This window comes from Nicotiana sylvestris, chromosome 1 (assembly GCF_000393655.2).
Source record: "Nicotiana sylvestris chromosome 1, ASM39365v2, whole genome shotgun sequence".
In the NCBI taxonomy this organism is placed as follows: Eukaryota; Viridiplantae; Streptophyta; class Magnoliopsida; order Solanales; family Solanaceae; genus Nicotiana; species Nicotiana sylvestris.
The window spans coordinates 122977377-122993641 of NC_091057.1; the positions used below are offsets into that span (position 1 = coordinate 122977377).

Consider the following 16265-nt stretch of genomic DNA (forward strand, 5'->3'; position numbering starts at 1 on the left):
ATGAGTAAGGATAGGCAGTCGTGAGTTGGTGAGTTAACAATTTCTTGTGGCTCGAAACATGCCAGGATTCCTGTACGTTTTACGCTGTAACGACATTTCAGAACTAATCAAATATGCAAAAATTATTAAAAGGCCCGGACTTTTCAAGCATGTAAACTAATTAGGACTTTGTCTTCTTTCATGTTTAGAGACAAATTTAATAGAAAACCTTAGTCACTTTTAGGATTGCCCTTTTAATAATAAGAATGAGATGAGCCTCGCCGAATAAAAATACAAAATTACGGGGTCCTCAATAAATATTTGTTTTAAAATTACTTAGACTTCGGGATGGACCGTTTAGAAAAATTTCACGGCCTTACCTAAAATAAATGATACGCTAGTCTTTAGGCGCGTATTCAATAATGTTATTTTCCTACACTCGGGTGCACATTTATGTGACCCAAATCCAAATCTCAACGAAGTTGGAATGTTGCAAAAATTGCGGGTACATTTATGTGGCGCAATTCGAGATGCATTCTCACGACGTTGCAATTCTTTGAATAAATCATAACAAAAGCAGTAAACAGTTAAAATTTACACATAGGTTCATAATTGTACAAAATCAGATAATCAAGCCGAATATGACAGTTGAGCGACCGTGTTAGAACCACGGAACTCGGGAATGCCTAACACCTTCTCCCGGGTTAACAAAATTCCTTATCCGGATTTTTGGTGCGCAGACTGTTGAACAGAGTCATTCTTTTCCTCGATTCGGGATTCAACCGGTGACTTGGGACACCATAAATCTCTCAAGTGGTGACTCTAAAATAAATAAATAAATCTTGTTTCGATTGTCCCTTAATTGGAAAAACTCCCTTCCGCGCCCCTTTGCGGCGGCACGGGCGAAAAGAGGGGGTGTGACACTATGGGCCTATAGTCTTTAACTTGACTAGGATTTTGCACTTTAGGAATTAGTGTTACATCAGTACTGCTCACTCCTTTATGTAGCCTCCCAGTCACAAAAAAATCCTTCACAACCTCATATATGTCATCACCTACTACTTGCCAATGTCTTGTGAAAAATTCAATTGGAAACCCATCCACTCCTAGTGCCTTATCATGTGGCATATCTTTTATTGTCTGAAGTATTTCATCTCTTGTAACTACTTTGATTAGGTCCTTCTTCTTCTGCATATTAAGACAAGGTCCTTGACGTATGACCTCAGAGTTTGGACATTCACATGTAGTGTTATTCTCTCCCAGTAGCTTCCTGAAGAACTTGACAAACTCTTCCTCCACCAGTATAGGATCAGATACATTGTCTCCCAAGTCAGTGTAGATAGAGTTTATAGTATTTGTGTTTGTCCTCAGCTTCAACTATGCATGGAAATACTTAGAATTTGAGTCTCCGCAAGCTATCCAATGTGCTCTAGATTTCTAATGTAGAATCTGTTCCTCTATGCTGCTCCATTTCTCTACTTCCATCAAAGTCATTTTTTCTTGATCAATCGACTTTTGATCCATATGTTTGTGCTTTAGTTCACTCTGAATGGCTTCAAGTTTCTGCTTGGACTTATGAGCTGAAGCCTATAGGAAGCTGTATAAGTGTTCAATTCCTTCAGTTCAGTTTTCAAATCTTTAAGCTTATTCCATACCCTGTGCATGTTGCCTCCATTTACCTCTTGATTCCATACATTTTCCACTATGCCTGCAAAGTCAGCATGATCCATCACAGAGCTATACAATTTAAAAGGTTTAGGATGCAGGTTCCTTTTTTGATCCACAACCTTGCATTGTAGTAGAATAGGGGAGTGGTCTGACACCTCAAGATTTAGAAAATCTGCTTCAATATGACTGTACTTCTGCATCCACTCAACATTTCCCAGTTCCCAATCAATTCTACTGTATATCCTCTTTTCCAGTTGTTGTTTGTTGCACCAAGTATAGAACCATCCCAAACTCTTCAATTGTGTGAGTTGCAGGGTAATAATTGCATCCTGAAACCCCTTAAACTCACTTTGTGTAACTGGAGCCCCTATCCTATCATCAGTGTGGAGGACATTAGTGAAGTCTCCACTAAGTAGCCAACTCTCCTTAATAGTTGCTCCTAAATTCACAAGTTTATCCCATAACTGCTGCCTTTTGTTTACTTCATTACTTTCATACACCACAGTTATCAAAGTCTTGAAAGTGGAACTTCTTTCCTGGACTTCACAATGTATAGAATGTTCATCAAGCAACAGTATCTGCACCTCAACATTTTGTTTCCACAATAGCCAAATCCTTCCATTTGGATGTTCCTTGTAGTTACAGCAAATCTCCATCACTGCATACTTTATTCATTATCCTGTTAGCCTTCATTTCCTTTACTCTTGTTTCTAAACAGCCTATAAACTCAACCTTATATTTCCTTAGAAAGATTTTTAACTCTTTCTGCTTATGCGCCTTGTTCAGACTCCTTATATTCCAGGTGCATAGGATCATTTTTGGGTGGAGCTGGATGGGCCAGCGTCCCCTGGATCATCTTCTATCTGCAGCAATGAGAACCTGTTTGTGTACTGCATCATAACTACTGTACTTTGTTGTACACTTTCCCCTTCATTTTTTCATTATCAGTAAGCTTATCATCTCCTTTGTCATTTGTTTGTTGCATGTCCCCTTCATTTCTAGTATGTTGAATCACATCATCCTCCCTCTTATCTTTTGGCATCCATTTCAAGGTCTCTCTGTGTTGTTGCTTCTTTTTCTCAATATCCCTTTGTTGGACTTTTACTTCTACTGCCTTTTCCTGCACTTCCTTGAGCCAACATTCGTTTGAATTATGCCTAAATCTAATGCAGTCACAACAATACTTTGGCTTCCATTCATATTCAATTTGCTGAATTATTACTCCCCACTTAGTTTGCATTTCAAAACTATCTGGTAGTGGTTGGGATATGTCAGTTTCCACCAAAACTCTTGCATAGGACACCTTTTCCATTTCAGCAGTGATCTTATCAGTGTACAAAGGCTTCCCAACAACACTAGCTAGTTTACTGAGTGCTTCTGTAGACCAAAAACCCAGTGGTAGACCTGGAAATGTGATCCACAAGGGAATCATACTCACACTTTCTGGATCAAATTTGAAATTCATTCTCCATTGTTGCAGCACAAAAGGCTTGTTGTGATATGTATAAGGTCCTGCTTGGAGTACTAGGTCCCTATCTTCAGTATTTTCAAATCTGAAAATATAGTATCAATCCTCATGATATAGAATTTGAGGCTTCTCAACAAAATTCCATACATTGTGACATAGTTGTCCATTGCTTTCTCATAAGGGTTGTCACCTAGCACAACCCAATCGAAGTTGTGCTCTAGTAGGTCTCTTGTTCCTTCGTATCCTCATCTTCAATTTGCACGACAAAAGTACCATCCCTCATAGCAGGCGGTACATAGCATAATGTTTTCCCCCTTTGAGAGCTTCGATTCTTCTGCATGGCTTCCTTTTTCCTCTCAACTTCCACTGGACATGTCATATCTTGTCGGATCTGCCCTGAGTTTACCTGTGCTGAAAATTGCAATCGCCGATGGACTTGCGCAGCTTCCGTGGTTTCCTTCAGCAGAGTTTGCGCTTCATTTTCTTCAATTTCTTCCTTAATTGGCTGAAATTTTTGTGGCAAAAAACTATCAAAAGTTATTGGAAGTAATCTCTGTTGAATACATGTGTCCAGCGTCACTATCGTTCTGTCAATTTCCCCATCCTTTGCTGGTTTATGAATAACTGTAGGTATACTACCCATTCATGTTAACCAGCGACTAGGTTGATTGTGAGCAGGTGTTTCCTCCTTCCCTTCATATTCCTTAGCTTTCGATGGCGATGGAAGCTTCTTCCTATGTCTAGCCATGGCTGAAGCGCAGGTTAGCTAAAACTTGCTTAACATGCGCCTGCAGAGCTAATCTCAGCATGTCTTGCTTATTATCCCTTTTTTTTCTAAACTTGTTTGTTACGTATAAAATATTTGTTTGCACGATTTATCAATATTAATATGAATTTATTTTTCTTGTTATTAAAATATTTTTTGTTGATTATTTAATTTTTCTCTTACCTTATAATTAATTTGTATACTTTATGTAAGATCTTATTTTGCTGCTTGAATTTAGTTTGTTTTTAAACTCAATAAATCTTTAATATCTTAAATAATTTTTAGTTTTATTTTATATTTTAACTTACTCCAAAGTATAAATAGTCATAGGTTATCTCAATTTACGTCTTTATATATATATATATATATATATTCTATTATAGTTTTTAATTAATTTTTCACCTCCATATTTCTAGCTAACATAGAAGAAAATTTATGAGTGGATCAATATATAAATATAAATATAGATATTGATACAAATATACATATAATTTAAATATAGATATATAGATTAGATTTGTCTAGATCTATTTAGATTATGTATAAGATTCATTAAACTACCTCATTAATTATGTTTCTATATATAATTTTTAATGTTGTCCTAAAATTGTCAAATGCCTTCATTTTAGCTTGTCACTTGGCTTAACCACAATGCATACTACTCTCCTTTTAATATAATATACATAGATAGATATAGATAATAGTTTATAGACGTTGGTTTGGAGTCAAGATTAACATGTATAAAATACGTTTCTTATTTGTATGTCTACGCACAAAAAATAATAATACTATAAGTGAATTGTTTAATTTATATAAGGTAAATTTATTTATTGATTTTAACATGCTAACTAATAGGACTTTACATAGTTGTTCAATAAGGAAAGATTCAAAATACAAAATTTAGTATATTTTGAACTCTTAAATATTTGAAAATAATTAAATGACTATTCCTAAATATTAGAAAATAATTAAAGGACTATACCTACATATTAGGAAAATAACTTAAATTACTATTTTATCTAATGTGAAATTAGTTTTTAAAGGGTAAAAAAGGTGAACGATATTTCGTTAAGCCTTCGTGCTTTTAATATAGTATAGTTCTTTGCAGCTCTTTCTGTGGTGTTCCTGCAAATAGAATTGTCACCTTCTTTTAGGTACCCAAGCTTGTTGGGTCCTTGTTAGTTAGTTCTACTGGAATCAGGATTTTTTTTGGATTTCCAAATCCATCCCGAAACATTAGATTTACGAAATCAACAAAAAGAATATTTGTGTCCAACTTTGTTATAGTAATGACACACAGGGGTTGGTCCAGTTTTCGATCTACCAATTACTTATGGACTCAATTCTAATCAGTCCTTTTCCAGTTGACTTGCAAGTCACCTGGTTAGACTTGTCTGAATTGTGACTGGTGGATTTGCGCATGCCATTAAGTTTCATTTGCAATTCCTAAACTTTATCTTGAAGTACGTCTCTTTCAATATCAAAGATTTCAAGCTTAAGTTCCCAGTCTTTCTTTTCCCTATTGAGTCTCCTTAGTTTATTCAACATTTTTTAGACTTTTTTAGGGTAAGGTCAAGAATATCTTGCAATTCATTACATATATCACAGTTATAGGATTTTACCTCGCTTGTTTCACCTCGTGCCATGAAACAATTTTCAGTATCTTCCTTGCATTCATCATATGATGTATCTTCATCAGTCCAACAACCAGAGTATTTGTTCATGTTGTTTTCCAGGATGGTCATGAAACATAGATTTGTTATTTCTTCGTGTTCTGAACTATCTTCATCACTCTAGCTTCTGAAGGATTTATTTTTGTTGAACCCTCTGGAGACTTTTCTTTTGAAATCTTGGCATTTAGCTTAAACATGCCCATACTTTCCACACTCATAACATTTCCCGTCATTCTTGTCTTGTTCATTGTATTACCTGGTTCGCCTAGATGGCATTTTTCCCCTTCTTGTGTTTTTATACCTTCTCATTAATCCATCCATATTTTTTGATACCATGATAATTTCTTCTTCAAAAACTTCTGGATCGTCATCAATATCATTCTCAGGTCCTTCAGTTGTAGTTTTGAAGGCAACTATTTTCTTCTTTTCTTCCTGACTTGTTTTCTTGGGATGGGTTTTCTTGAATGCTATAAGATCTCATCGTAGTTCATCATATGAAAGTTTGTTTAGATCTTGAGATTCGAGTGCAACTACTTTCGTCTGCCAAGTGGGTAGGTAAACTCCTTAGGATTTTTCTGACTTGATCACCACTTGAGTAGGGTTTATCAAAGGCTTTCAGATCGCTAATGATTTTGTGGAATCTTGCGAACATTTTCTTAATGGATTCTCATTCTTTCATCTAGAAAAGATCATAATCATGAACCAATATGTTTATCCGAGTTTCTTTCACTTTGTTGGTTCCTTCATAGATGACTTTCAGTTTGTCCCACTTCTCTTTAGCCGTATCACAGCTTGAAATCCACTTATAGTGTTATACAACAGTATGCACGCTTTGCGTGTGTACCTACATAAATGAATATATAATATTAAATATCATGAACCAAAATTTATTAAGGGTCGTGATGGCGCCGGACACCTATGTCACGCAAGCCAACACCAAGGAGTTAATTAAATCCTCATTTTTGTATTTTTGAAATCATTCCTTTTCCTTACATTAAAAAGTAAATAATAATATTTTTAACAAAAAAATTCAATATTGAATAATCCCATATACATCCCAGAACCCGGAGTCACAAGTGCAAGAGTAATTTCTAGGGAATAAAATACAATACAATAACTGTCCGGAATATAAATTGGATAGAAATAAAATACAATACTCTAAAAGAGACTCTGCTGGCTGCGGGTCGTCTCGAGAGATACAACTCACCTAAGTATATGTATCCACCATGCCGCTATACCCAACTAGGCCACTGGACATACATGTGCATGTGCAATAAAGATGCACAGCAAGTATAGTATGAGTACGAAAAAAACACGTACCTAGTAAGTATCTAGTCTAACCTCGAAGAAATAGTAACGAGAGGTCGATTTCGACACTTACTAGTGGTCCAATAATATAATCAGCCGTGGATTTATTAAAAAAATCATATAGCAAGTAAACAACCCTTTTGATAATAAGAAATTTTCAAGTTCATATCTCCTTAATTTTTAATTTATCTCAGGATAGGGAGGCAATATCATTATTTATAATTTCAAAGCAATACAAGCATGCGCAAATCATGCCAAGGTTGTACGATTCGATCCAATATAATATTTAAATTGTGCACTGCCAGTGGATCGAATGGTGTGAATCATAGATGCATCTATCACCCCGTCGCTAATCATACAAGCGACGCGGTCAAAATATAAATAAATATGTCAAACAGTCAAGCAAGAATTCATTAGGGAAACAATTTCCCAAGAAAATGGCAACTTCTCTTTAACGGTCAAGAAAATGATGTTTAACTTCTTTAGAAATTCATTTACCAATTCGATATGACTTAAGCAATTTAAATTGACAAATAAGTTGCAAATATGATAAGTAAAGCATGCACTTGGGTCCTAGACTACCCGAATTTAAGCATAATAGTAGCTACGCACGGACTCTCGTCACCTCGTGCGTACGTAACCCCCAAAAATAGGAGCACATATTAAATTATTTCACCTATGGGGTTAATTCCCTCTTACAAGATTAGAAAGGAGACTTACCTCGCTTCGAAGTTCTATAACCGGCATTCCATGCCCTTCCGAAGACGCAAATCGATGCACAACGCTCCAAAACTAGTCAATAATTATGCAAACTCATTAATGTATGCTCAATTACTCATTGTAATCCAATTTATAACAATTTCTAACCCCAATCGAAAAGTCGATAAAGATCACCCTCGGAACCACGTGCCCGGATTCCGAAACTTTTTGAAGATAAACTTTATCCATAACCTCACGAACTCAAATATATAATTTACTCTCAATTTCATATCCAATTTCGTGGTCAAAATCCAAAAATACCAATTTCAGGGTTGAGAGTTCCCGGCAGATTTCAGAGTCCACGAGGTAGCTGCTTGGCATCTGCAGTCCCGTGTTTCTCCCCCTTATCTCAGTTCTCTTCCCTATTTAGTGACTTTATAATAGTTTGGTAGACTTTTCAGACTTGTGTTAGAATTTATAGATGCTCCTGACTAGTGACACCCCGGTATTGGGCTGTGTTGGATTTTATTTCCGCAAGCTGTAACGTTCACTGCTTACTCTTGGATTATTTACTACGTTTTAGACGTAATTCTTATTGCTTAACTGCTTAAAACTGAAATGGGAAAGTGTCAGTTGGCCTTGTCTTCACAAGAGGTGCCATGACGACCGAGTCCGGGTTTAGGGTCGTGACAAGTTGGTATCAGAGCTTAGGTTACATAGGTCTCACGAGTCATGAGCAGGTTTAGTAGAGTCTTGTGGATCGGTACGGATATGTCTGTACTTATCCTCGCGAGGCTGCAGAACCTTTAGGAAAACTTCACATTCTTGAATTCTTATCGTGCGCCCTTGATTTAGCTTGAAAATTAACTCTTTGAATTCCTTCCACGCTTTCGTATGCGCGCATGAGCACTTAGTATCAAATGTGCATCGATGGCTTGTGATTTCCCTGATCGAGGGGCGAGATATGATCTCGGTATGTTGATGTTGGGCCAGTCTGGAGGACTTGGGGCCAAATTTTTGCCTATAGCTTGAACTCTGAGCTGTTAATTGCGTGAGCGCGTGTTTCTGGATCTCTAGGTTCTGTTATGTCCCTATTAAGGGAAGTAATGACTGGATAGCTACGTGATAGGTATGTTATAACGGCGAGGTGTATTCATATGATTTGGAAACAATGAGAAGGATCTGCTGGAGAATGGAAGAACTGTTAGGTACTTGATTTTCATCTTGATTTGAGGTATAGCCTCGAGTTATGGTTGTGTAAAGAATCTTTTCATGTTTCCTAGTTGGGAGTGAAGTAAATTTCATGTTTCGGTATGAGTTCAGACTCAGGAAGATTAAGTGAATGCGTAGTGTTTATGACAGTGGAAGGTATACAAAAATGTTAGTTAGAGGCAAAGCAGGTGGATCATCTCATGCGAAGTGTTTTGAAGTTGTGTGATCCTTATGATTGTTTGTTATAAGATCTTATTTACAAGTGAAGGATATGTGTTGCAATTTAAATTTGGGTCGCTTAAGAGAGTGGGTTTAACTGTTGCGGGAGTGAATGCGAGAATTGCAGAAGACTTAAAATGCTAGATGGTCCGTGTTTCACGAGCTTATAAAGGATTGCGTTTAATCTCACTATAGTATTACGGCAGTAATAGAGTATAGGCATGATGAGTTATTGTGTGTGTTTTAATCTATGGCTTTGAGTCAAGTGGGGGGAGTCGGCCATTGATTAGTTGGTTATACGGTTATGGGCTATGTTGGTTCTAGTTAGAGGCGTACTAGTGAATCAGTTATGACTTATGAAGATTGAGACCGAGGATGGCTCGAGTAAAGAAAAAAATTCGACAAAGGTTATGTTATGCTTCATAGGTGTATGAGAATCACGGAGTGTCTTGAGTGGTTATTTGAGAAGGATGCTCGGTGCATGGGGCAGGAAGTTGCTTGGTTGCATTGAGGTGAGGTTACATTCTGCGGTATCAGAGTGCAAATGAGGCATATGTTGTTCGGTTCATGTGATCAGGCTAATTGCAGTTTGAGTAGAGTGGATGACTCTAGAGAATGGTTATAATGTGTTTGAGATTTTACATGCAATGATTGGGGATTTTCAAGTTGTACTTTTGGCTAGAAACTGAGGTTTGCATTTTGGAGGGTGTCAAGACCTGCGTCATTTCTATATCAACTATGGGATTCTATTTATCAACATCAGGAAGGTGAAAGTAACGGATTTAGATTCGTAGGAAGTCTCTTCAGAGTAAAGTATTTCGAATGTGGTGCTTTTGGGACGTTTAAGAGAGTATCCAGCGGCTTATGAGCCTTAGACGGTGTGGTTTTATACTTGGATCTCATGTGGTGAATCTGGGTGAGGAAGTGTGGTATTATGGCAAGAAAAAGTATCAATTTGAAGGTAATTTAGAAGAAACTAAGATCAATAGGATATCTTGGTAGTAGGCCGGATCGACACGGTAAAGATATGATTAGTCCTTTGGGTGATTACGAGGCAATAAGTTCTGCAAGTGTTTCGCGACAATTCTCTTGGGTTTTTAGTGGCATGCGTAGCTTGGTTGAGTTAGAAGGATTCAGTCCTGACGGTTTAGTTTTGTACGAATGGAATTCGAAAAGTTCTTGATGATTTCTACCACGGTTAGAGGTGTATATTTTCCACGGGCATGAAGAGCATGAGATGTATAATGATTTTCTCCCAGATGAGGTCCAATGGAAAAGTTCTTGGCTAGTTGAGTATGTAGTTGCGTGTGGCTCGTAATGGATATGAATTTCTCATATTTACCTTAGGATGGTATGGTATATGCGGTATGTTGTGTAAGACTTAGATTTGCATGTGTAAGCTCACGGATCAGTTCTGAAAGGAAGGTCACAAATTCTTAGGCAGCACGGGCAGTTTCAGATAATTAGAGAAATGAGCTCCAGATAATTAGGGAAATGAGCTTCAGGTGATTTGGGAAATGATCTTCAGATGATTAAGGAGATGGTATTGCTAATTGGGGTGATTTGACGAGGGTATATGCTTCAGAAAAAGGCAATGTGATTAAGTTGATAGTACTTCGGTAGTATTGCGGCACTCTCTTGTTAGATTGACTGCTGATATTCAAGCTTTCTTGGTGGCACAGAAGAATTATAGAGTATCTCTCATGGAATGATTGGGCATTAGAGGTGTGGTATGTATTCGAACGGCAGAACTGGGATGAGGTATGGTGATTCGTGTGCTATATGGAGTTGGAGACTGGGAGTTCTCATATTTAGGCTATGTTGTAGTTGTGGGTCGTGTGTATCGACACTGTTTAGTGACTATCGGAGTTTGGAGATCCAAGTGGATCTTGTGCTGCTTGGTATGTTAGATTCTGATGTAATATTGGGTATAAACTGGTTGTCTTCATGTCGTGTTATTCTGGACTATTGCGCTAAGGCAGCGATGTTGGCTATGCCGAAAATGCCACGGATCGAGTGGTGAGGTTCGACGAATTTCATGTCCTAGTAGGGTGGTTTTATATTCTAAGACCCAACAGATGGCTAGGAAGGATTGTCTTTCTTATTTGGGATTTTGTGATGGATATTAGTGCAAAGACTCCTACCATTGATTCAGTTCCGGTGGTGAGGGATTTTTCGAATGTGTTTCTTGTGGTCGGGCATGTTACCGGGCGGGGTTGTTGATTTCGGTATTGATTTGATGTCGGGCACCATATCGTAAGGCACCGGCAGAGTTAAAAGAGCAGCTACAGGGTTTCCTTGATAAGGGGTTCATTGGCAGGCAATGTGGATATATGTTCTAACTTGAGTTGGCTTGGTTGGCTCCGAGTTGTATTGTTGAGGGATGTGTTGAGTCGGTTGTTATTGAGTAATTAGTGTTCTGAGGTGATATATGAGTTACTTTTCTGCGTTGCGAGGCGTTATGATTTGTTGGTTATAAGCACATATGGTGCTGTTCCATTGGGTTTTCATAGTGAAAGTCGAGCGGGAAGAGTACTGAGTATTGCTCGATGAATGACGTATCTGTTATGTCCCTTCGGGTTTGTGTGGTGTTATGTATTTGCTTCACCGTGGGTATGATGATTTGCTTTGGTTCTAGACATCAATCGCGCATGGTCGTCAATTTCGAGCAGAGTGACTTGAGGTGTTTCATGTGGACCAATGTCTGGATAGGGTCGCGCATTGCAGCGAAGTTATGTGGAGATATGACCTTGCGGGTTAGATTCATGTGTTCTATTTCTATGATATGAGACGGGTTCTCAGCCTTGTGTTGTGGTGGTACTGGTGAGCTTGCGGTACAGCTCTTTCATTTGAGTCATTTTCATGATTTGAGTATGTTCGGATTGTTGCTTATTGGTGCGCGGATTTCACAAGTTGAGGCTTTAGCCTGTATTGATGTTTCGTATCACCAGAGTAGTGTGTTGGATTAGATGAGATCGTTGGGATCATTAATGAATACGAACAGATTCGATTTCAGCATGTTGGAAGGATAATATCGAGGTTTGGCTCAGAAATTTGCTATGGTCTTTGCCAAAGGAGAAGTGGCTTCATGAATGGTTGATCTGAGAGAAGGTTAAGGTTTACTGTGTGTTTCATTTATCATTGATAGTGTATGGAAGTGTTGGAATGAGACTTTAGTTGATAAGAGTTTTTCTATCGATATTCGGGTGTTGTGTGCAGCTACCGTGATTAGAAGTTATCACTACAAGTATTTGAGTTATGTGGTATATCATGTGATTTCACCTGAGGTTGCAGGTATGGGTTGTTACAGCTTGTTCGGGCTTATTCGGAATATAGATGTGAGATTCTGATATTGTGGATGATTTCGGAAGTGGAAATGTGGTTCTAAGGTTTATGGGCTAGGTTGGATTGTGAAATTTAAGTTACATTGTGTTATCGGACCTATATGAGATAGGGTGACGTGGGATCACCCCCGGGTATGTGCATGGTAGGTTATTTCAGCGATTGGTTGGCTTTTGGAACAACTCTGGGCACGTTCAAGGACGAACGTATGTTTAAGTGGGGGAGGATGTAACGACCCGACCGGTCGTTTTGAGCTTTTGCACTTTGCTCGCCAGTTCTCGGGCATGACTTGCCCCGTGTGATGGATTATGACTTATGTAAATCGTTGGTTTTGGTTTTCACGGTAATCGGAATGAATTTGGAAGAACAGTTCTTAGTTTGAAGCTTGAAATTTGAAAAGTTTGACCAAGATTTGACTTGTTGGTATATGATCTCGGATTTGACGTGGGATCACCCCCGGGTATGTGCATGGTAGGTTCTTAGGCTTGAATCCGATGTGATTTTGGTGTTTCGATGTTGTTTTGAATGTTCCGAAGGTTGGAACAAGTTTGGATGAGGTTATGGGATATGTTGGCATGTTTGGTTGAGGTCCTAAGGGCCTCAGGTGAGTTTCGTGTGGTTAAACGGATCAATTTTGGACTTTGGACTTGGCAGTTTTTGCTGGTTTTGTGTTGCAGACGATTTGTTCTTCACGTTCGCGGTCAGGGACCCACGTTCGCGAAGGGTGTTTTCTGAGGCGGCGATTTTGACTTCGTGTTCGCGATGTTGTGATGTTTTGATTCTCTGCGTTCGCGAGGCCTGTGTCGCGTTCACGTAGAGTAAGTGGGAGCAGCTGGGGTCCTAGCCTTTTGTGCTTTACAATCGCACAAGGCGTTCACGTTCGCGATGGTTTGGAAAGCGGATGCTTCACGTTCGCGAGCTGGAGGTCGCGTTCGCGTAAGGGAAATTTATGGTCAGCAGATTTTTGTGCTTCGCGAACACGAGGCTTTGACCGCGTTCGCGAAAAAGGTTTTTGATACCTAGGCAAAATATTTAAATAGTCATTGTCCGCGATTTTGGGGTTAACTTTTACCATTTTGGACGATTTTGGAGCTTTTTGCGAGGATTTGAAGAAGGATTCAAGAGATAACACCTGGAGGTAAGATTTTTGAACTCAATATTCGATCCTATGTTGCTTCTTACTTGTTTAATCATGAAATATGTGAAAAATTAAAGCCTAAAATTGAGGAATTAGGGCTTGAATTTGGAGAGTGTAAATTGAGAATTTGAAGGGGCAATTGAGGTCCGATTTTGATGTTCTTGGTATGTACAAACTCGTGAGAGGATGAAAATTCTATTGATGTGACTTTTATCGGATTCTAAGACGTGGGCCCGGGGGCCGGGTTTGAGCAATTTCGGGATTTTTTATGTAAATTAGATACTTTTGAGTGGGCTTTGTTCCCTTAGTATATTTTAATAATTATGTACTGATTGTGGCTAGATTTGGAGCATCTAGAGGTTGATTTGTGAAGGCAAAGGCATCGCCGGCTAGAGTTTGGACCGGATCGAGGTGAGTAATGATTGTAAATGATATTCTGAGGGTATGAAACCCCGGATTGCACATCGTTGTGCTATATTGAGGTGACACACACGCTAGATGACGAGCGTGGGGTCGTGCACAGTTGGGGGTTGTGACCTAGTCCATCCCAAATGAGTTGTTTTACCGCGTCTTTGATTGAAAACTGTTTTCTATCATCTTGTTTTGGGCGGAATGCCATATTTGGGCCTAGTGCCAACTATTTGGACCCTTATGGGATTTTTACTGATATTTTCTCACAATTTTGACTTTAAACTTGTACTCAGTCATGTTATATACTACTGTTTTCATAATTCAGCCATGTTTACTCTATTTTAATATATTAAATAATATTTCAAATATTATTTTGGGCTAAGCATCATGTTTTACTGTTGCCCGAGTGGCTTATGTGATTTTGACTGAGTAAGGCCGATGGCCTGTGTTGTAAGGATACTTTTGGGTCGGGCTATACGCCACAGCGGTGATACACTGATTGTGATTATGAGGACGAGGGCCTGAGTTTTCTACGCCACGAGGTGACTTGTTGTTATGAGGCCGAGAGCCTAGTGATGATGCCACGAGATGACTTGATATTTCGCTTGGGCCGTAAGGGGCCCCTCCAGGAGTCTGCACACCCCCAGTGAGCGCGGATACCCATTGTGATGTGAGAGATAGCCCGAGGGGCTGGTGTTGTTCTATGATCTTGCCCGAGGAGCGATCCTTTATGTATTTATCTTTCCTAGTTGCTTGTCATTTATCTGCTTAATTGGTAAAAAGACATTTCATGAAGTTTAAAATGAACTAAATGACTTTAATATCTTCACTGATTTACTGTTTTTACTGGCTTTTACTGCTTCATTATAGCTTGTAATGTGTCTTACGTGATTTCTTGCTTTCAGTCTTTATTTATGATTATTACTCACTGAGTTGGAGTACTCCCTGCACCCCGCGTGTATATTCAGGTGTTGCTGATCCTGCTAGTGAGGGTTGAGAGCTCCCGACAGATTTTGGAGTCCACGAGGTAGTTGCTTGGCGTCCGCAGTCCCGTGTTTCTCCCCCTTATCTCAGTTCTCTTCCCTATTTATTGACTTTGTAATAGTTTGGTATACTTTTCAGAATTGTGTTAGAATTGATAGATGCTCATGACTAGTGACATCCCGGTATCAGGCTGTGTTGAATTTTACTTTCGCAAACTGTAACGTTCACTGCTTACTCTTGGATTATTTACTATGTTTTAGACGTAATTCTTATTGCTTAACTGCTTAAAACTGAAATGGAAAAGTGTCGACTGACATTGTCTTCACGAAAGACGCCATCACGACCGAGTATGGGTTTAGGGTCGTGACAATAACAATAGGGATACATCAGTTGGTAAATCAGAAATAGTCATATTTACAACTGGTAATTGAAAAATAGCCACAGTTTCAAAAGTAATCAAAATTTAGACACTTTTCATGTAAAGATAAAATCTGAACAAAAACACTTTTACAAATCCTAAAATATTCCAGCATAATATGTTGGAGTTCGAATTTTTTACATATGAGCTTCCAGCATAATATGTTGTAAATTTATAATGTGATTGAGTTCCATTATAATATGGTAGAAGTTTATATGAAGGAGCTCCATAATCCCACATAATATACTGGAACTTTCCGTGTGCTGGAGTTACAACATAATATGGTGGAAGTTTATACGCAGGAGCTCTATAGTCCCGCATATTATCTTGGAACTTTACATGTTTTAGCAAAACAATGATTTTTCAATGACTTTGCAAATGATGATTATTTTTTGATTGCCAATCCGAAAAATAACTAGCCAATGCTATTTTTACGGTAAATTGAGATGCCAAATTAAGAGTAATTGTTGATTTAATTCGAATTGGATTAAGGTAAAAATGATAATTGAAAAGTTAACTATACAACACTCCCTAAGAATTAAAAAAACATTAAGATTTTTAATGTGCCTAATGAGAACGAGGGAAGTACACAAATAACCCTTGAAGTGGGTCTACCTTTAAGTTTAACAAGCATTGCACCTCGGTTGTCCAACGAGCAATACTTTAAACTTTTGGTCATAAAATTCTGCCCATAAGATATGTGGAGGCCAAAAGTTAAAAATCACCCCAAAAATTGTCATAATTCTGCAATTTTTGAAATGAAAATTGTGGCTGCCGGCCTGTAGGCTACGGATGATCCATTGGGTCCTTCCAGTAATCAGAAAAGAACACACGAGGGGGCCCAAAACGAATGAGCCAATCATAAGCTTTAATTTCAATCACAAACGAGCACACCCAATAGATCATTCTAGAACCGTCCACGTGTCCTCACCTAACCCTCAACCTCCCCTCTTATCTTCTCTTCTTCTACTCCTCCTCCT

General features: G+C 38.4%; 1 protein-coding gene across 1 annotated transcript; it reads right to left on the bottom strand.

Annotated features, from left to right (window-relative positions):
• Positions 1 to 2548: 2548 nt before the first annotated feature.
• Positions 2549 to 3112, bottom strand: LOC138874188 (uncharacterized protein At4g02000-like). The gene has a single exon (XM_070152735.1). The coding sequence runs from the start codon at positions 3110 to 3112 to the stop codon at positions 2549 to 2551; it is 564 nt and encodes a 187-aa protein (XP_070008836.1).
• Positions 3113 to 16265: the final 13153 nt, after the last annotated feature.

Excerpts from the sequence above, each read along its gene's own strand:
- LOC138874188 (XM_070152735.1), bottom strand. The coding sequence starts at position 3,112 with ATGAATTTCAAATTTGATCCAGAAAGTGTGAGTATGATTCCCTTGTGG.